The sequence below is a fragment of the Microcaecilia unicolor genome, chromosome 13 (assembly GCF_901765095.1).
Source record: "Microcaecilia unicolor chromosome 13, aMicUni1.1, whole genome shotgun sequence".
NCBI lineage: Eukaryota > Metazoa > Chordata > Amphibia > Gymnophiona > Siphonopidae > Microcaecilia > Microcaecilia unicolor.
Window position 1 is genome coordinate 44,241,585 of NC_044043.1, and position 20,477 is coordinate 44,262,061.

At 44.7% G+C, this 20,477-nt stretch overlaps 1 protein-coding gene across 4 annotated transcripts in view; it reads left to right on the top strand.

Annotated features, from left to right (window-relative positions):
- Positions 1–20,477, top strand: part of ACACA (acetyl-CoA carboxylase alpha) — a 325,016-nt gene that overhangs the window by 106,351 nt on the left and 198,188 nt on the right. For all 4 annotated transcript variants that reach the window (XM_030222052.1, XM_030222054.1, XM_030222053.1 and 1 more), the window contains exons 13-24: positions 307–470; positions 1,869–2,019; positions 2,857–2,960; positions 3,790–3,871; positions 4,108–4,253; positions 4,614–4,764; positions 5,712–5,846; positions 8,185–8,331; positions 9,326–9,514; positions 10,460–10,560; positions 12,469–12,557; positions 13,745–13,869. In XM_030222052.1, coding sequence (XP_030077912.1) covers positions 307–470; positions 1,869–2,019; positions 2,857–2,960; positions 3,790–3,871; positions 4,108–4,253; positions 4,614–4,764; positions 5,712–5,846; positions 8,185–8,331; positions 9,326–9,514; positions 10,460–10,560; positions 12,469–12,557; positions 13,745–13,869 — 1,584 coding nt within the window. The remainder of the gene's footprint in view (positions 1–306; positions 471–1,868; positions 2,020–2,856; positions 2,961–3,789; positions 3,872–4,107; positions 4,254–4,613; positions 4,765–5,711; positions 5,847–8,184; positions 8,332–9,325; positions 9,515–10,459; positions 10,561–12,468; positions 12,558–13,744; positions 13,870–20,477) is intronic.

Here is a 20,477-nt window from a genome sequence, read left to right on the forward strand (position 1 = left end):
AATAATCATTGGGTTTAATGCAGTGCTTCTCAAACTAGTCCTCGGGTCACACCCAGCCAGTCGGGTTTTCAGAATATCCCACAGTGAATATGCATGAGATAGATTTGCATGCTCTACCTCCTTGGATATCCTGAAAACCCAACTGACTGGGTGTGCCCCAAGGATCAGATTGAGAGGCACTGGTCTAATGTATTTTACGTAGCAAGAGTTTCACTCCCCAAGTTAGGTTGCTTCAGTTTTGCCATGGCAGTTGTCACGAGGGCAGGGATATGTATTCACCCTGTGGTGGTCTTGCCTGTCTTGCAGGGTTTTAAGCCGAGTTCTGGAACAGTGCAGGAACTGAACTTCCGCAGCAACAAGAACGTCTGGGGTTATTTCAGTGTGGCAGCTGCTGGCGGGCTGCATGAATTCGCTGATTCCCAGTTTGGTCACTGCTTCTCCTGGGGAGAAAACCGCGAAGAAGCTATTTCGTAAGTGAGCACGAAGCCTCCTCCCCTGCCAGCAAGGTGCCAGCCTGCCAAGTGTAGTCTAGGGGGAGCAGTGTCCCGTGGCAGAATTTCTCTCAGTCTCAATGTGGAACACTCTTCATTGCCCACACCTCAATGCACCAAATACCAAGCTATGTTGGTATTTGGATACCAACATAGCTTATTTTTCTTAACACATTTGGAATCTCTTTATATTGATCCGATTTCAACAAAAGTGATAATACTTCCAAATTTGACTGTTAGTTATACATTAATTTTTTGATCCTTAAATCTGAGAATGTGGCTGCAGTGTTGACTGTAGAAATGGCTATTTCCACATTTCTTAGCTGCACAAATCTGTTCCTTGGGGTAAGGTCAGGTTACACAAAGAAACAAATCCCCTGCATGTATTGAGTACTCTGTGTGGTTCCAGTTGCCCCATCTCAAAAAGGGTATAGCAGAACTAGAAAAGGTCCAGAGAAGGGTGACATAAATGATAAAGAGGATGGAACAGCTCCCTTATGAAGTTTTGGGGGACTCGGCAGACAAGGTAAGGGAGCAGTGCTCAGATGTGTACCTGAGAGCATTTTATGAAGTCCACTGCAGTGCCCCCTAGGTTGCCCTATTGCTTTCCTGGGATGTCAGGGGGACCAGTGTACCAAAAATGCTTGCTCCTCCTGCATCTCAATGGCTTGATTTTGTGCATTTTGCACTTGGATTTTTTTTTTCCGAAAATGGACCAAAAAATAAAACGTCCAAATCACAAAACCTTCTATTTTTGAAAACAAAAAATAGACGTTTTTCTTTTTTGAAAATGACCTTCTTTGCTATTCAGATTTTGGACGTTTTGTGAAACGTTTTGTGAAGTCGGACTTAGACGTCATATTGAAAATGCCCCTCTCTGTGTCCTGCAGAAGTGACTGGCATATAAGCTACTTAGGAGGAAAGCTATGTGTGGACTACTGGTAAAAGGGTTATTGTACCTCTAACTCGTACTATTTTGTGCAATGAGACCTAATTACTAATATTCTGGGTTAACAGTAAAATAACTTATCTTAACAGCAGCCCGCTTTGATAACTTCCCCCCTTAGATAAAATTTCCCTGTGATAGTGACTGGCCGCCTTCATTTCTCATTGCACTTCTGGACTAAGTCCACCACCCTTTTCTTGGAAAATTCATCACCTGCAGCCCCTTTGCAAATGAAAATTTGATGCAGACTTTTAGAAATATTCTCCTCTTCCCATGGTTTGCTGAAAACAAAAGATGCCCACATCATCCCCTGTCAAAGCCCTCCCTCCCCAGCTTGTAATCCTAGCATTTATACGTGATATTATCTTGGAGGTAGTTGTTACTTAAAGTCTGCTTACTAACTGTGCTCCTTGTCTCTTGCTGTGTCCCAGTAACATGGTGGTGGCTCTTAAGGAACTGTCCATCCGAGGCGATTTCCGCACCACGGTTGAATACTTAATTAAGCTGCTGGAGACGGAGAGCTTTCAGCAGAACAGCATCGACACTGGCTGGCTGGACAGACTCATTGCTGAGAAAGTACAGGTACAGTTTGGCAGAAGGGGGAAGGGGGTGGAACGGGTGTTATCGGACCTGGTTCTGGGCAGGCAGCCCCAAAACTTCAGAAACTGATCTGTTCCTGATGAAAGGCATAAGGAAATGAGTTCTCCTGTAAGAATAAGAAGGGTAATTTTCAAAGCCATTGCCATAGGTAAAACAGTACTGTACCCATAATGGGCTTTTTAAAAATGACCTATCCTTTATGTGGGTGAAAGTACTTGTATGTCCTGTAGGGGGAGCTATACTTTTGAATTATCAAAAGTGTGCGTGAAATTTTTGTTATCAGAAACAGTATCTGCACAAATGATTAAGGACGCAATTCTATAAAGGGCACTAAGTTAGTATTTTATAATAGGAAATTTGAGCACCTAATGCGTTATAGAATAGTATCATGAGCTAACAATTAGGTGCCTAAATTTAGGGGCCACCACTTACGCCTGCTGTATGACGGGTGTGAATGTGAGCACCTAAATGCAGCAGTTAAGCGCCTACCCAACAGTATTCAATAAAGAGCCCATTGAAATAGAAAGCCCATGACCCGTCCATGCCGTTCCCATGTGAACACCCCCTTTGCAGTTACGCACTAGAACACTTAGTGCACTTAGATGCCTGTCATTTCACCCCTGTTGTGGTGCTTAGCTTCTGTTTGAGCGTTGAATGTTAGTTGCCTAATTGGCGTTTAGCTTTTGCTGCACTAAATAGAATTAAGGGGTAAATGTCTCTAGTACTTCCCATGAGATCATGTTCAAAGAAGTCTATAGGAAAGGGTAACCTGCTCTGCTGAAAGTAACCTTGTGACTTTGTTTCCCTACGTCTTTTCAGGCAGAGAGACCTGACACCATGCTGGGTGTGGTGTGTGGTGCACTTCACGTGGCAGATGTCAGCCTACGAAACAGTGTCTCCAACTTCCTACATTCTCTAGAGAGGTTTGTTCAGTTCCTGGTGTCCTTTGCCCAAACTAGAGATCTTCAGTGCTGATGCTGGTGCGCTGGATGTGTGTTTCTTAAGTAAATGCTCTGAGGCTGACCTGGTGACTCTGTGGTAGCACTGTGTGTGAGAACTGGGTTTAATTTGTGAGCCTGGTGTCTGTTCCTTGGATTAGTTGGGGTCACTGTGAAGGCATACTCTTTTTGGAAGGAGGCGAGAGTCCCAGCCTTCATGCATCTATGACACTTACTGGCCATGCCCTGGAGGGAGTCCCTAGTCAAAGACTGTCCATTCAGTGAATTAGATGAAGGTTGTATTAAAAACAAGGAAGAATGGGCTGGCCCAGTGGCATAGTGTTGGTGCTATAGATCTATTTATTTAAAAGTTTTTATGTACTGTTGATCCACTTTATCTGCATGCAGAGGCACCTGAGTAGGCGAAGAGAACTAGTCAGGCTTGATTTTTTAAAAACTTTATTGAAGCTTTTCATCCAAGCAACAAACAGCTTTTCTCACTATAAAACACAGAAAACATTTTCATCCCAACTGTTACCATCTAGACAGCGATATCTTCCTCCTCTCACCTAGTCTTCAGTCTCCACAGTGTGGGAGAGTTTGGCAGCCCTGACTCTGCTCCTGCTGGTGAGTTGAGTCTTCGCACTGAGGAAAACCTCAAACTCCATTCATGCCCTGCTATTGAACTACACTGTGATGTTGATCAGGTGGAAGGGTTTACTATTTTCTCGTTTCACTTGAGGAATGGTTCTTCACTTTCTAGTGGTTGTGAAGAGCCACACCAGTATTTTGACCATGTGTGTTCACCCATCAGGGGCCAGGTGCTTCCGGCGCACACGCTGCTGAACACGGTGGATGTGGAGCTCATCTATGAGGGCATGAAATACGTTCTTAAGGTACATGCACTTTTATTTTCTGTGTGTGTGTTTAATTTACTGTTGTGTCTGTTTTGAAAGTACGCGTGGCCCAGCTTGAAAGTCTGTTGGTGGAGGAACTATTGTTTGCAAGCTCTGGGAGGGAATGGGGGGCAGGGATCTAATATCATGTCATGGCTATGAGTGACCACTAGGATGCGCCTTCACCCTGCGGTGAGCTGAGATGGTTGCTATTGTTGTTGTTTTGGATTCTGTAGGTGACACGGCAGTCTCCCAACTCTTACGTTGTCATCATGAATGGCTCTTTCGTAGAGGTTGATGTGCACAGGCTGAGTGACGGAGGACTGCTCCTGTCCTACGATGGAAGCAGCTACACAACCTACATGAAGGAGGAGGTGGACAGGTATGCTGCTGGCTGTCACAGGCTATCTGCACTTTCTCTTCCTTGGCATGGCTTTGCATTTTCTCACATGGCTCTTGGAATCTGAGCCTGCATTTTCACTGCTTAAGCTACAGGGCAGTGGCTTATCTAAGCTGGTATGAGAAAGTTGCTGTTTAAAAGGCAAAATGCACATTATAGTGGACTTCTTTGCCCGTGGTACATGCTTAAACCTTAGTAGCAGGAAGACCTCCCCTTCTCCACCCCATTTCCTGCTTTTCTGTGTGTGTATATGTCCTGTGACAGTGCTGTACCCAGAGCTCTGTTCTGACTGCGTTTTGCCCTGTGCTGCGCCTCGACTCATGTATTATTTTTCTTTTCCAGGTATCGCATCACAATCGGCAACAAGACCTGTGTGTTTGAAAAGGAGAACGACCCGTCCATCCTGCGCTCACCTTCAGCGGGGAAGCTCATCCAGTATGTGGTGGAGGATGGGGGCCACGTCTTTGCAGGGCAGTGCTATGCTGAAATTGAAGTAAGTAATGAAGGGGTTAACTATTCAGCCGGCGGTGGCAGCGTTACTTCAGGATTTTATTATTTATTATTTTATTTAGATTTTGCTCACACCTTTTTTCAGTAGTAGCAGAAGGTGAGTTTCATTCAGGTATGCTGGATGTTTCTCTGTCACAGTAGGGCTCACAATCTAAGTTTGTACCTGAGGCAATGGAGGGTTAAGTGACTTGTCCAAGATCACAAGGAGCAGCAGTGGGATTTGAACCGGCCACCTCTGGATTGCAAGACTGTTGCTCTAACCACTAGGCCACTCCTCCACTCCAGGCAACTGTCACTGAATATCCAGGTTTATGCAGTTAAGTGTGATATTCAGCACTTAACCACCTAAGCGATACTGATTTGACCATAAAACTTAGGCGGTTAAGTTTTGAATATCAACACTTAATCTCATAAGTTCAGACTCTGCCCCCGGACCACCCACAAAATAGCTGATTTTTCAATGTAATGGTCTGTGGTGATATTCACCAATGCTAACTGATTAAGTGCCGCTGAATATCACCAGATAGTCCACACAAACAATTTAACCAACCAGGAGCCGTTTGTGGCTGGTTAAACCACTTGAATTTCGACCACGAAAATTTCACTTGGGAAAAGCATCTGTGTCTTGTAACAAGGAACTGTGGGGAGTGGGATGTTGAGGGTGGATTTGTCTGGGAACATTTCTCCTTTCGTTCTAAATCTGTCAGATTTTGGGACTCTTATCTTGAGCTAGTGCTCTCTCACTGTTCTCACCGGGGGGGGGGGGGGGGGGGGGGGTTCGGCCTCTGGACTCTGCTCATTGCACTTTCTCTTGAGTGCTGCCCCCACAGTGGCTATGCGGACCCATCTACATGTGAGTCAAAGCAAGTATGTGCATAGTGCTGCTGTGACACCCAGAAAGCCACTTACATACCCATCCTCTTCTTCCAGGTGATGAAAATGGTGATGACGCTAACAGCGGCAGAGTCTGGATGTATTCACTACGTGAAGCGTGCTGGTGCAGTACTTGAGCCTGGCTGTATCATTGCGAAACTTCAGCTTGATGATCCCAGCAGGGTGCAGCAGGTAGGGCAAGCCATCGCCTCCGAGATGGAAGTAGCGGGTTAGTAAATCCTCTGACGGGGAGTGGGAAGGAGATGGATGTAAGGGAGGTTGAATGTATGGGTTGGAATTTGTGAGTAACCCTTCCAGCACGTCCCAGGCTCTAGCAACAGTGTTCTTACCAATGGAAGGCAGTCAGCGTACCCAGCACTGTACAAGATTAACCTGATCCTTGCCCCCAGACAAATGAAGTTTGGTGTTCGTGGGTTACACAAGATCACATAGTAAGTGGTGGTATGATGGGACTGGAAGTTGTACTGACAGGATTCAAAGTCTTTGTCCTTACAATTAGGTCACAGATGACCCCTCTAGCTGTGGCTAATACCAGCTTACCATGTGAAAAGATAACCTGTTAATGAAATATAGGTAGGTCAGAAACTCTGGTCTGACAGTTCTGAATAGGGAAAGTGCTGCCAGCTGCATGTGGAGACTTTAGTACCCACTGTGCAAAGGTACTTTTGAAGGGGAAATATAGCCCAAGTGAGACATTGGTTTCTTTTGTCTGATATTAAGGGGGGGGGGGGCCTTTTACTAACACAGTGGCATGACACTTAGCGTGTGCTAATACCTGTCTTACCCGCATAATGCCGAATGGGGTGAGGACAGCACCTTACACTTAACACATGGTTCACTGTCACATTTTAACTATTAAGGCAGCAGGTAATGCAGAGCAGTTAATGCCACAGAGCAGTTAACACAGGTGTATGTAGATACACCTGTGTTATTTGCAATACAGGTAACGAATGCACGGAGGCTAATTTTAAACCAGGTGCCTGTTTTAAGGTGACAGAAATGTGCTTATTTCAAGCCTATTTTATAAAGAAAATAGGCACCTACTTTTCTGTATAAAATACTAGTGTGAGTGGCTGAAAATGTGCTTTTATGTAAGAAGCTGTCACTTACATCAGTCCAAGGGCTGGTGTAAATGCTGCACATTGATAGTAGTAAGAATATGCAAAAAAATCACCACCAAAATCAGCTAGAGAAATTTCTTGATGATCTGAAACAAACTATTTATTTTTTAAATTTGAACGTCATTGAAAAGTTTTAAAGATTATACAAATAAAACATAATTTTTTTAATTGAATTTGTTCGAATATAGTACATATTTGTATTTCAATAATTTTTATTGATGATACACATATTAAACAGAGCCATAACATTTCAACTATAACCGTTTGACTATCACAGAAATATAAATCATTCCACTTTATCATCAAAGATTTTATATTTTCTCCCTCCCACCCCCCTCCTTGAATACCTGTAAACAAAATATTTTTGTTTGCAAATAAACTGAAAAATAAAATATTAAATTCAAATATTACCGTGTATTGATCATTATGTTATTTTGCTGCAACTAAACCGTTCCCCTCCCCCCTCCTAAAGAGTTTGTCTCCATACTTCATAGTAATTGTTTTCCTGAGTTCCTCTCCGCCGTTGTTGAATATAGCACTTATTTAAAGTAAATGTAAAAAAGTGAAGGTTTTTGAGTAATGAAAAGAGATCTAGCTGAAATGATTTCTTCAGGTATCCAAGGCTTCTGGGATCTTTTCCTCCTAGAAAAATAATTCCTGATATTGTTTTGGGGCTTGGAGTAAGAATATGTGTAAATTATAGTATGTTATAATTTACCCACGTACTTCATCACTCCGCACAAACTCTGCCCATGCAAACATGGCTTGTACTTTTTCATTGCTCAGTATTAAGAGGTTATAGGTCATTTATGTGCATATGGGCCCACTTAACATGCATAAATGATTAAAATACTGACATTTACTTACATTCTTGCTGTCTAAAACTAGGTAGCTTCTTATAAAATTACCCCCCCAAGTGCATGGACAGATGCTGGAAGTATTCCCAACAGTTAACGCCAAAATACACACTTTAAGTTATTCTTAAGGCTACACAACCTACTTGAAGGAGGTAACGTACTCCTTGTAATGAACTTGCAGTTATCGCTTGGCAATTTTACCAGCTACCACGCAGTAACCGCAAAACTTTACCGTACTTTAGTAAAAGGCCCCTAAGTATGGTTGTAAGTTCTTTTTATCTCTTACACGAAAAGCTACATTTACTAAAGTGCGCTACTGTGTTAACTCATGTTAAGACTCATTAATATGATTATTTACCACTAGGCCCATTTTCTGTAGTGGACCCTGTTTCCTAATAACTCATATTAACAACATTAGCATGTGTTAATATAGTAGTTCACTTCAGTAAATCTATTCTGAGTCGGTTAGCCCTGAGCAGCTTATTCTATATCTGATTTTTCTTCCTCCCTCTCTCTCTCTGTTGTTGATAGGCAGAGCTGTACACAGGCCCCTTGCCGCAGATTCAGAGCTCAGCGCTTCGGGGGGAGAAGCTCCACCGTGTTTTCCACTGTGCCCTGGACAACTTGATGAATGTCATGAATGGGTATTGCATGCCGGAGCCCTACTTCAGCAACAAGGTACTGCTGCACCTCCTAGGTCTTACCAAACCACTGCTTGGGTGGATGAAGGGCCACGGGGACTGCAAAATGCAAATTTTCACCACTAGGTGGCTACACCATCACCAAGCTGCAGAGGTTATATGGGAAAAAAATCATGAGGGAGGGACTGGGAAGTAGAGAGCTGCATGGGAATGGCAATAGCGGGAATCTTGCGGGGATCCCCTGCAGATCCACAGGACTCCTGCAGGGATCCCCTCCAGGTTGTCGGGGATGGATGCAGCTCCTGCAGGGTTCCCGCAGAAGTGTAGTGCTAGGGCAGCCTACCTGTCTGTTCCTTGTGTTAGCTTAGCAGTTTTAATAGCACTAAAAAAATTAATAGATATGGTTGGTAGCATTGAAATCCCCATAAGTAGTGAGAGGGGAAGTTATCAACATGGGTTACTGTTAAGTTGGGTTATTTTACCACAAGTCGGGCTATTTTAGTACAGGAGATGGGCGGGGATGGAGGAGATTCCAGTGGGGATGGGCAGGGACGTGTTAGATTCCAGTGGGGATGGGTGAAATTTCTGTCCTTGTGCAACTCTTTAATGGGGAGCTGGGGATACATAGAAGGAAAGGGTGTCCTGGAGTTGAAATGTTCCCACTGCTTATTCCGGATCTTCTTCACATGTGAAGGATTAGGGGGAACAGCCACGAGAGTGGAAGGAACTAATGTATCAAGAGACCACAGATCGAAAAAGTATATTTAATAAAACAAGGCCCAGTCACATTAACTCTACACAGACTGTGTTTTGGCTCCAAAGGCCTTCATCAGGAATTAACTGCTGAGCTGTCTCTCAATATATGAGTGTCAAAATCAAAAAATCGAAAATACACTTGCCATCTTTTGAAAAAGACACATGTGAGAATGCTGCCACCGGCATGCCTGCCGACAGTATACAGATGCTGCTGATCTCTCGAGATTTGGGAGCTGGGGTTTCGATAGCAGTTGAATGTCTATTCTTCATTGCAGGTGAAAGAGTGGGTGGAGTGGCTGATGAAGACGCTCCGGGATCCTTCCCTTCCTCTCTTGGAATTACAGGACATCATGACCAGTGTCTCTGGCCGTATCCCACCCAATGTGGAGAAATCCATCAAGAAAGAAATGGCACAGTATGCCAGCAACATCACGTCTGTCCTCTGTCAGTTCCCCAGCCAGCAGGTACAGCTTTTTCCCATAGTACCTCAGCTCTGTGCCAGTTCACAGCGGGTACAGCTCCCTCCTGTAGTGCCTCGGCTCTGTGCCAGTTCCAGCGGTATGGGTTCTCTCCTATAAAACCTTGGCTCTTTGCTAGTTCCCAGCAGATACAGCTCCCTTTCATAGCCCTTCAGCTCTGTGTCAGTTGTGGTGGGTAGAGCTCTCTCCTATAGCATCTTGGCTGTCTGCAAATTCCCAGCAAGTACATCTTTTGTATTTCCAGACTTTGTAGCTTTAAGGTTATATATGTAACTTTTCTCTGGTCAAACTCCCAACAATTGTTAGCTTTGCCCTGTATCTTCAATTTTTTTGGATTTAGTTTGTGCCTTTTCAATAGCAGGTCAAGGTGAATTCCATTCAGGTAAGGTAGGTATTTTCCTGGAGGGCTCACAAATTGAAGTTTGTACCTGAGGTAATGGAGGGTTGACTGACTTGCCCAAGTTCATAAGGAGCATCAGTGGGATTTGAACCCTGGCTTCGCTAGTTCTCAAGGAGCAGTGACAGTGTAGAGGGCCTTAGGTGAAACAAATAAGCAAAGCCAAATGTTGAGGAAGCAACGTTTATTCAAAGACCTGACAACGGTCTGTTTTTCAGCAGATGCTTGCGTCAAGAGTTAGAGCAAGGTAAAAGCTTATATCCTCCATTGGTGGTCTACAATCGCAATTACAGGGTATCTACATGCAAGATCATGTTTCCCGTGACAAAAACAAAACAGCTTCCTCAACATTTAGCTTTGCTTGTTTGTTTCATCTGCGGCCCTCTACGCTGTCGCTTCTCCATGACTTTTTTTTCTTGCTGTTTCCCTCCGATCTGCTGGCTTCACTAGTTTTCGGCACACTGCTCTAACTGCTGTTACTTGAATGCATTCCACCGTTCTCCTAGTGATATATTTTCATTTTTTTCTATTAGATTGCAAACATACTCGACAGCCACGCAGCCACACTGAACCGCAAGTCTGATCGTGAGGTGTTTTTCATGAATACTCAGAGTATTGTGCAGCTGGTGCAGAGGTGGGTATCGTGCAAGCCCTGGCTCAGGGGGTAACCAAGCTAAAGCTAGGACTTCTCTCACCCCAGGTTGAAGCATGACACAGATAAACATTCAGTACTCAGACAGCATGTTCAGATTTCCCATTTCCAACTCACTTGCTTTCAGCTGATACTGGCTAAAATTGCAGGAGTGTCCACTTTATTCCTTATAATGATTATTCCTTATAATGAGAAGGAAAAATAGGGACTGTGTTACACTGCTATATGCTATTGTATTCTATTCTGTTCTGACATATCCCGCTTAAATCAGCTATGGAATCAAAGCAGGTTACGTAACGTCTAAATCCACGTAAACAGTATAATATAATTAAGACCACGTTCAAAATATGAGAATCGGCAAACTCAAAGAATAGAGCAAAGTACTTACTAAAAAGATAGGTTTTCAAGATGTTGCAAAATTGAAAATAAGCAGATAAAGACCAAATTTGAACAGGTAGCAGATTCCATATCTTACTAGATTGATAGTTAAAAGAGCTATCATGAAAGTGCTTTAGTTGAAAATCTTTCACTGATGGAAAACCTAGTTTAAGTATTGAACTAGAACGAGATGCCAACCCGGAAGAAGGGAAGGTTAGTTAGGGCCACCGGGGGAGGATGTGGGGAGGGAGGGCGGAAGGGGTCTGTCTCTCTTCTGCTCCCGACAGGACCCGGTGATCGCGTCCCAACAGGAACAAGAGAGAGAAAACTCCGGCACTGGGCCTCCCTTAGAGGCTGGGGAGGAGCAGAGCTTCAGGGCCTCTGGTTTGGTTGACGGAAGCCTTCCTTGTTCCTTCATGCACAACGTGAGAGGAAAAGTAGCCACAGGGCAGGCAATGTGGCGGAAAACAGCACTGGAGGAACGAGGAAGTCTTCTGGTGGCGGGGCTTTGGGACCCTGCTAGCCAAGGTATATGGTTTATTTATTTATTTGCTGCATTTGTAGCCCACATTTTCCCACCTATTTGTAGGCTCAATGTGGCTTACATAGTGCAGTAGTGGCAGTCGCCAATACCGGCATGAACAAATACAAAGTGAGGTTAAGACAGACTAATGATCAGAATTGATAGACATATTAGGGGTCAAAGGGAAGAGTAGGTTATGTCCAATATGAACATTTATATTGTTGTGTTGCGGGATTAGGCATTTAGGTTGAGTCGTTTGAGTATGCCTTTTTGAACAGGTAAGTCTTTAGGAGTTTCCGGAAGATTAGGTGGTCGTATGTTGTTTTCACAGCGGTCGGAAGCGCATTCCAAAGTTGTGTGCTTATATAAGAGAAGCTGAATGCGTAGGTTGATTTGTATTTAAGTTGTGGCCGGGGGGGGGGGGGGGGGGGGGGGGCAGGGAGGTGGGGCAAAATGTTCTCACCCCCACTTTGGGATCTGCCCCCCCCCCCCCAATTTTTGTAGTCTGGCTTTGTGGTGGGGGGGGGGGGGGGGGGGGCAGTGGCGGCGTTCTGCGGCCCAGGCCTGGCTTAGTCTCTCAGCGGCCCTAAGGTCAGTAACTGTTACAAGAGAATGAGGACAACAACCAGTAATAATTTTGTACACCCAATAAACTACCCTATTTGCTGATTAAAATGTGCAGCTGAATGGTTTACTTGGCGATCACTGACTGGTGAGGAGATGCTGCACTGTATTATGTATTTTGACAAGCTGCTTTATTCGTAGGTCTGTTTCATGATCTCACTAAAATAATAAAGAAAAGTTTTAAAAAACTCAAAATCACGCGCATATCTGCACATGCCCTTGAAGTGCTCTCTGTGGCACGAAGGCAGCATTGGTTGGCGTTTTGTTTCCCACAGTGGAGCAGAAACCTCCTCCCTCTCTGCCGCCTTCTCCATGGCCGGCTGGCTGCAGCTGCATTAATGATGTCTGCTTCTTCTTCTCCACAGATACCGCAGCGGGAACCGGGGTCATATGAAGGCTGTGGTCATGGATCTCCTCCGCCAGTACCTGAAAGTGGAGATCCAGTTTCAGCATGGTGAGTTGTTGCTTTCCATATGGAAATCTATGGGGCGATAGGCAGGAGTGTGCTCCACACTCCCAGAATGCCATCTGCCTTCGCCCCTCATTTATTTTTAATTTATGAGAGTCTTTTATTAAACACAACAGCAAAACAAACAAACACATTGAACACTGTATCCAATAAGCAAAGCAGATTAGCAATGAATTTAGCAGGAGAATACAAAGCATAATAATACCGATGCTACAGCTTCTGAGTGCACAAACAAGCTAATTAAGACATAATGTGAAGGAACACTAGTAGCCTCTCCCTTTCATAAATGTTGGATTAAGGAAACATAAAAAGAGAGAAAAGAAACAAAAAAATCCTTTAAAACTCTCTGGGTCCCTCACAACACAGGCAGCACTTGCATAGAACTACCCCAGGCACAAGAATAAAAGTACTTAGAAATGACAACTAAATAAATCAACAAATCTTGTCTTTGAGTGGACCCCAGACTTTCTCCCGCTTACGCAGGGATTTATGCCTTGAATTGCCTTAGTCCCTTATTAACCTTGAAGCCCTTGACAACTCTTCCCTCCACTCATGGTATATACACGTGATGCATATCAGTGGAGCATAAGAAAACATATTTTGCCATATAAGGCAGGGAAGGCAATTTTGAAAATCATTTCTGCCCGTATGTATGTAACTTTACCCGAACTGAACGGATCCATTCTTGGGTATGGTTGGGGAAGAGTTTGCGTTTGTGCACATTCCTTTTGAAAATATGCAGAACATTTGCAGGGTAAATAGCAGAGATGAATGTAAATGCATAGATTCCCTGGAGTAATTTTCAAAAGAGAATTAGATGCATAGTTTTGTTTTGAAAATTCTTAAGTACCCAAAAAGGGGAAAGTGTGTATGCATTCTTTATGGGTAAATTCAGTTATAAAATAACTTTATAAGTGTGCTAATGCACTAGATATTTCCTGAAACCATAAAATAAACCTTAATATTGAAGCTTGATTATAAAGCGCCCAAATAATAAAACTCATTCCTAATTTTGTTTACAGCCTCCAGATGGCAGCATAACACTGCACAGAAATTCAAATAATTGTAGCTTTACTTACTGCTTTAAACATACCACAGTAGTGAGGACCTGGTTTCCATCTCTCTGTTGTCACCTGTTCTCAGTGCACAGATGCTGCTGTTTCTAATTTCAGGTCACTATGATAAGTGTGTATTCTCTCTGAGGGAAGAAAACAAAAGTGAACTGGGCACAGTGGTGAATTACATCTTCTCGCATGCCCAGGTCACCAAGAAGAACCTGCTGGTTACCATGCTCATTGTAAGTCATCTTGTCCAACACTTGTGCTACTAACTATCGTATGCTTATTGTAAATCATGTTCTTGTCCCTTGCATTACTAGCCCACCAAACTACACATTAACCTGTGATATGCTTGACTGAAGTCCCTCAGTGGACTGTGGTGGCTGGTATATGAGGTGTTAGCCATGGAAATCTGATGAGCTCCTTATAGGGTAAGAATTAACAATTGCAGCTGAGGAGAGAGAGCATATGTCCTCCAGTGCCCCCTTTGGTTGATAGGTAGAACTTCTACCTCTTGAGTGGAAGATCACTAATTCTAGCTCTGGCTGAGATGTTTGATCACTCTCCACTCAGGACAAAGTTGATGTATGTATTTGCTTAGTATGCTCATTGTAGCCATAGCTTAGGTAAATGCTACTCTCAGGGCCACTTTTACCAATGGGCCAAGGGGCAGCTGCCTGGGCCCCTGTATATAGAGGGCCCAGCCACCCCATTGCCCATTAATACATTTTATCCCTAGTCTGGTGTCTCTCTCTCTTTTTCTTCCCCCCTGTCCATGAGTCCTGCATCTCTTTCTCTTCCTTCTACCCTCTTTCCTCTGTAGCCACAGGCCCTGTACCTCTTCGGCAGCGGCAATTGAGACAGTTTTCTGCTGGTATCAGGTCCTCTTCTCAGGTGCTTCCTGCCTACTCGGAAAACAGGAAGTTACATCAGAGTAGGCGGAACATGCCTGTGAAGAGGCCCTGATGTTGCCAGAAAACTGTCTATCTCAGTCGCCTCTGCTGAAGAGGCATAGGGGTCTGAGGTGTTATACAGGAGAGCAGGTGAAAGGGAGAGGAAGAGATTCAGAATGCATTTGGGGGGAGGAAGAAGAAAAAGAGAGAGACTAGATTGGAGGAGGAAAAGAGAAGGGGAGAGCTACCAGAGTACTCGGGGATGAGCAGGCCGGGAAGAGAGAAGAAGGGATGTGGCACTGAAGTGGGGTAGGGTGGGTAGGGCAGGATAGTGCGAGAAGAAGGGAAGAGAGAAGGGAGAAGCTGAATATGAGAAGAGAGAAGGACAAAGAAGAGGTGCTGGGCAGATAGGAACACTGGGACAGGAAAAAGGGGAGATGGAGACACAGGGAAAAATGCTGGAAAAGGAGAGAGATGGGAGTCACAGGGTCAATGCTGGAAATGGGATGGGGACACAGAGGGCAATACTAGAAAAGGGGGTGGGGCACAGAGAGGGCAGATGCTGGAAAGGGGGATGGGCACAGAGGGCAGATGCTGCAGATAGGGTCACAGGGGTGGATACTGAAAAAGAGAGGAGGGAAATGAGGACATAAGGCAGATGTTGCCAAAGAGGGGGGAGATAAGGACACATGGGAGTGGATGCTCGACAAGACAAATAGGGATGTAGAGGGAAGAAGAATGGTAGGGATGTAGAGGGAAGAAATGTCAAATGGACAGAGGACCCTGCAGAAACAGGAAAAAAACAGAGAAATGCATGAGAGAGATGCAGGGACCAAAGCAAATAGAAAAATTAATTTTTCAAAAGTAGAAAAAATATTTATTTTGAATTTATTCATTGGAATATGTTAATTTTTGGAAATGCACATCTGTGATATATTGTATTTCAGTTTCTGTTTCTCTTGTTTGCTATATATGCAGAATCTGACTTCTTGAAGTTTCCAGTTGTTTTTTTAGAGATCAAGAGGGGCATTTTCGAAAGGGACATCCACGTTTCGATTTGGACTTCCTTGCAAAACGTCCCGATCCAGGGGCGGAGAAACCCATATTTTTGAAACAAGATGGATGTCCATCTTTCATTTCGATAATACGGTCAGGGATGTCCAAATCCTGAAATTTGGTCATCCTTAGAGATGGTCGTCCCTAGACATGGGCCTGGGTCTGCCTGCTTGAAGTGCACTGCACCCACTAAAACTGCTCCAGGGACCTGCATACTGCTGTGATGGAGCTGAGTATGACATCTGAGGCTGGCATAGAGGCTGGCAATCAATATTTTGAAAGATATTTTTTGAGGGTGGGAGGGGGTTAGTGGCCACTGTGTGGGGGTAACGGGAGGTCATCCCCGATTCTCTCCGGTGGTCATCTGGTCATTTCGGGCACCTTTTTGTGCCTTGGTCATAAGAAAAACAGGACCAGGGAAAGTCGTCCAAGTGTTCGTCAGGGACATCCTTGTTTCTTTCGATTATGGGTCAAGGACGTCCAAGTGTTAGGCATGCCCAAGTCCCGCCTTGAAATTTGGGCATCCCTGCAACAGAAAGCAGTTGGGGACGTCCAAAATCGGGTTTCGATTATACTGATTTGGACGAACCTAGGAGAAGGATGTCCATCTTCCAATTTATGTTGAAAGATGGGTGTCCTTCTCTTTCAAAAATGAGCCCACTAGTTGCAGTCCTGTTTGTTCTATTTTCTCACTAGATGGTGTACTGGTGTTTTAGGGCCCAGTGTACTATTTACAATGTTGCCTTTTCTTGGATGTTTGTTCCTTTTTGAGTCCTGGGAATTAGTGCTGTTAGGGCTTGGTAAGTTTCCGAGTGTGTTTTTGCACAAGTCTTTGCATACTGAGATGACATCAAAACATTAATATAATTTTAGTTTGTTATAATATCAGATGGAGTTTTAGAATATTTTGTAGGATCTGATGATATGTGTTGAGGTGGTGTTTTACAGGCAGACTTTAGTCTGATCAGGTTTAAATGATGATACTACTTCTCAAAGGGTCTTTAAATACAATCGAATTGTTTCCATAGATGTGTATGAGGTTTAGCGTTGGTAAGTATTTGAAATAATTGAGTTTGGAATATGTGATATGATGTGATACAGAAATACACTTTTAAGTTCATTTGAAGCCATTGCTTGTCAATAAATATAGCTAGTAGACCTTTCTCGTGCCTCAGTCCCTTCACCATGGTTCCAGATTTATATCCTGAATGCACCAGGAGAAAAATCTCACTCTTTGGGATGGGCCACACTTCGCATTTCTGCATTCTGTCCCAGCATCTTCCCTCCCCTCCCTTTTCTTGGATCCAGGGCCGCCGAGAGACTAGCCCGGGGCAAGGCCGCCCCGCCTCCGCCCCCCGCCGCCCCCCCACGCCGCTGCAGTCTGCGGTCTCACCTGCCTGCCTCCATGGCTCCGGGCCCCCTTCATTCAAAGCGGCAGTCACATATCTCTTCTCTTCTGCCTTCCCTCCCTGTGTCCCGCCCTCGTCTGATGTAACTTCCGGTTTCCGCGAGGGCGGGACACAGGGAGGGAAGGCCAGAAGAGAGGTGATCTGTGACTGCCGCTTTGAATGAAGGGGGCCTGGAGCCAAGGAGGCAGGCAAGTGAGACCGGGGACTGACCCCCTTGGAGGCCTGGGCCCGGGGAATTTTGCCCGCGCCCCCCCTCTCTCTGCGGTCCTGCCTTGATCAGCAGCTTACTTACTTACCCTACCCCTACCTGCCGGCCCCACTGCTTCCAGGAAGAAAAAAAAAAGTAATATAAAGATGTGAACCTGCACGGTTGATAGCTCTGCCAGTCCCGCTTCTTCTGATGCGGATTTCCTGTGTTTGAGGTGCAGAACCAGCAGAGCTATCAGCAGTATGGCATAGACTGCATCTTTATATGGCTAGGCTGGCAGGTGCTAAGGAAGCTGCGCTGTTGAACCGGCGAGGGGAGGGGGAATGGGGGTCCATCCATAGAGGTCTGACCATGACCGCATAGATGGTTGAAGAAGCCCTGTCTACTCTCTGTGCTCTGCTCATTGTAAGCCACTCACTCAGCCGTAGCCTAGGTGTGATTATAATCAACCATCTTTATTATCAGATGCCTTGGATATAAAACTCACCTTATGACTGCAGTGGATAAAAGCACATTGGAGATGCTTGCTTTGTAGCATAATGACAAGTTATAGAGGTATATACAGTCCCAGAAAAGGTTATGCCTGGCTGGATACCTCCTGTGCCATATTCTGAGTGCTCTCTTCTCCATGGGGTCATTTCATCCTCTATCTATAACTTACCTTCTGTCCCTTGCTCCTTTTCCCTCCCACCCCCAAAACAACGCTTGGTGGTTACTGCGCTTTCAATAAAGTTAATATCTTTCCCCATGTCCCCTGAAACATTTTCTCTCCCAAGGGGTGGGGGTGGGGAGCGGTGGCTGGACCGAGGCTTTTATCTTATTCTGTGTCTATGGGGAAAAAAAGCTTTGTAAAATCAGACTTTTACTGTATTTTCACAAAGTAGTGTGGTTATAGTATGATAACATAATACATTTGTGACTAGCTTTCAAGAGTTGTACTCCCTTTATTATAAAGAGTCATTTGCTATTAATAAATATTCAGACTGATAAAATGGGAGGCAGACTTCCCTTTGCGTTCATCTATTATTTGATATAGATTATTTTGGGCAGGAACTTCTCTGAGACTGATTATCCTTAAGCACTAATTTGAAAAAAAAATTTTTTTGAGAGACAAACCCCTTGAGTCCCTTCCAACCCCAACAAGCAGTTCTTTACTCAAACCTAAGACCAAGGGGAAAGAGTGTCGTGGCTGAAAACTAGTCTTGGGTTCTTTCAGTTCTAATTCGTGAACTGGGCAGGACCTCGCAGACTCCATGGCAGTGTGACTGCAGACCTATGCCTGTCCTTAAGACTCCTTGCTGGGGCACACTGTACCCTGCCTTTCCCTGCCTGCCCACCCCCTTATTTCCTTTGAGGATTCTGCTCCCACTCTGATCCAGGGCTGTTCATTTCTCCAGCAATCATGTTGAAGCGATAGAAAGGGAAAATAGCCAGCTGTTCGCGGCTCAGGCCTTCAATTTTCCTCAGAGCCCCCAGTCACTCAAGTGTGTAATTACACCAGGGTTGCCGAGGAGACGAGGCCTTGTCAGGAAAAAAATAAGAAAAAACCCAACTGGTTTGACACTTTTGCTCATTGCCTTTGTGAATGAGAACAAGCAAAAGTCATAGAATATGCTGGCTTTTAAGGTATATTTTTAATGGGTATTACTTGCAAGGGAGAAGGCTGAACTTTGTCGTCTTTGCCTGAATGCCGAGTTTCTTAGTGGAAGATGCTGATGCTGATACTGGCAGAGGTGTCCTTTCTCAGAATTTCACATTCCCTTGATACCAGCCTCTCTTGGTGCACAGTTTGGAGGGTGAAGGTCACCAAACACACATTGCACTACTGCTCTTCCCATCTTCTCCCCCCCCTCCCCCCCACCAAAATGATATCATTTATTATTCTAATTTTGTACAGAGCATTGATATACCAGGTTCTCTAATTTTCCATCGCTCCACAGAGAGGGCAATTTTGAAAGGGAAACATCATGAAATTTCTCTTTGAAGATGTGGTTGGCATGCCCAATAGAAGCAGGTGTAAAGTATGCATGATGGGGACAATATTCAGCCATTGAATATCAGGGCCGTCGGGAGGTGGGTGGGCAAGATTCCCCAGGCCCGGCTTCCAAGGTGGGCCCGGTTCCAGAAGGTTCTGCTCTCTCGGTCTGTCTCTCTCCTGCTCCTGTGTGTCGGGACCCAGGTGATTGTGTTAACACGGTATTCCGGGTCCTGGCACACAAGAGCAGGAGAGTGACAGACCAAGGGAGGAGCAGACACAGGAAGGTAAGGGGTGTGGCAGCAGCGGTGGCCCGAGTGGGGGGGGAGCAGCAGCAGTGGCAGGGGTGGTGGTGGCGCGAGTGGGGAGAGGGCGGTGGCCTGAATTGGGGGGGGTGGGCAGTGGCTGCGGCAGCCCTGCTGTGCTCCACCCTGTGCTTGGCTTTGTGTCTTGGCAGCCCTGGCAAATATTTCTGTACATGCTGACTACCACCAACCAAATTCACTTTGACTGTAGGTAGACCCCTATGATTTTAGAAATCTGATCACTACATATTTTTCCCTTCCTGAGCTAACCCTGCCCACTTTTTAAAGCAGGCAAAGGTACGTTTGCGTTTCACATCACACTTACTTTGCCTGCATATGGAAAGGGGGGGGTTTAAAGTTCATTTGCACGCGGTCAAACGCATGTTTACCCAAGTAAAAACTTTTGAATATTGCCCTCATGTACCTAATTTTAGGGGGAAACGGTGGCAGAATTTTCCTATTACTTACTATTGTTTAGGTGTGGAAGAGGGTGTCATGCCTTGTCTGGAAGCAGAGCACCTACCACACGGCAATGATGGAGAAACTAATGTACTCCTTGCATAATCAATTTGATATGTACAATAGAATTTGGGGCTGTTCTGGTTGCACTGCCAGAGCCAGTGGTTTGCTGATTTTTATAGATGGGCATAATCGTTGTTATGAGAGAAGCATCAATGCATCAGACTTTTGAACCATTGGTTTGGTGTCTACTTTTCCTTCTTAATTATGTTTGGAACTCTGCACTGAGTATTGTTTTAAGATACTAGAGGTGCACTGCTGTATGTTCCTGAGACATTTGTTAAATAACGTTTATTTAAAAAGTTGTACCTATGCATTACTTGGAGAGCTCGGTTATCTTTTGCTCTGGATGGTTTGGGAGTATTGGTACCAGTGCAGACCCTTAGATAATGTGCTGCTTCTCTTTCCTTTGCCGTATTTCCCACCTCCCCGAACCTAAGAGTAATTTAAAACATGTATTTTTCGAAATGAGGGCTAGGGAC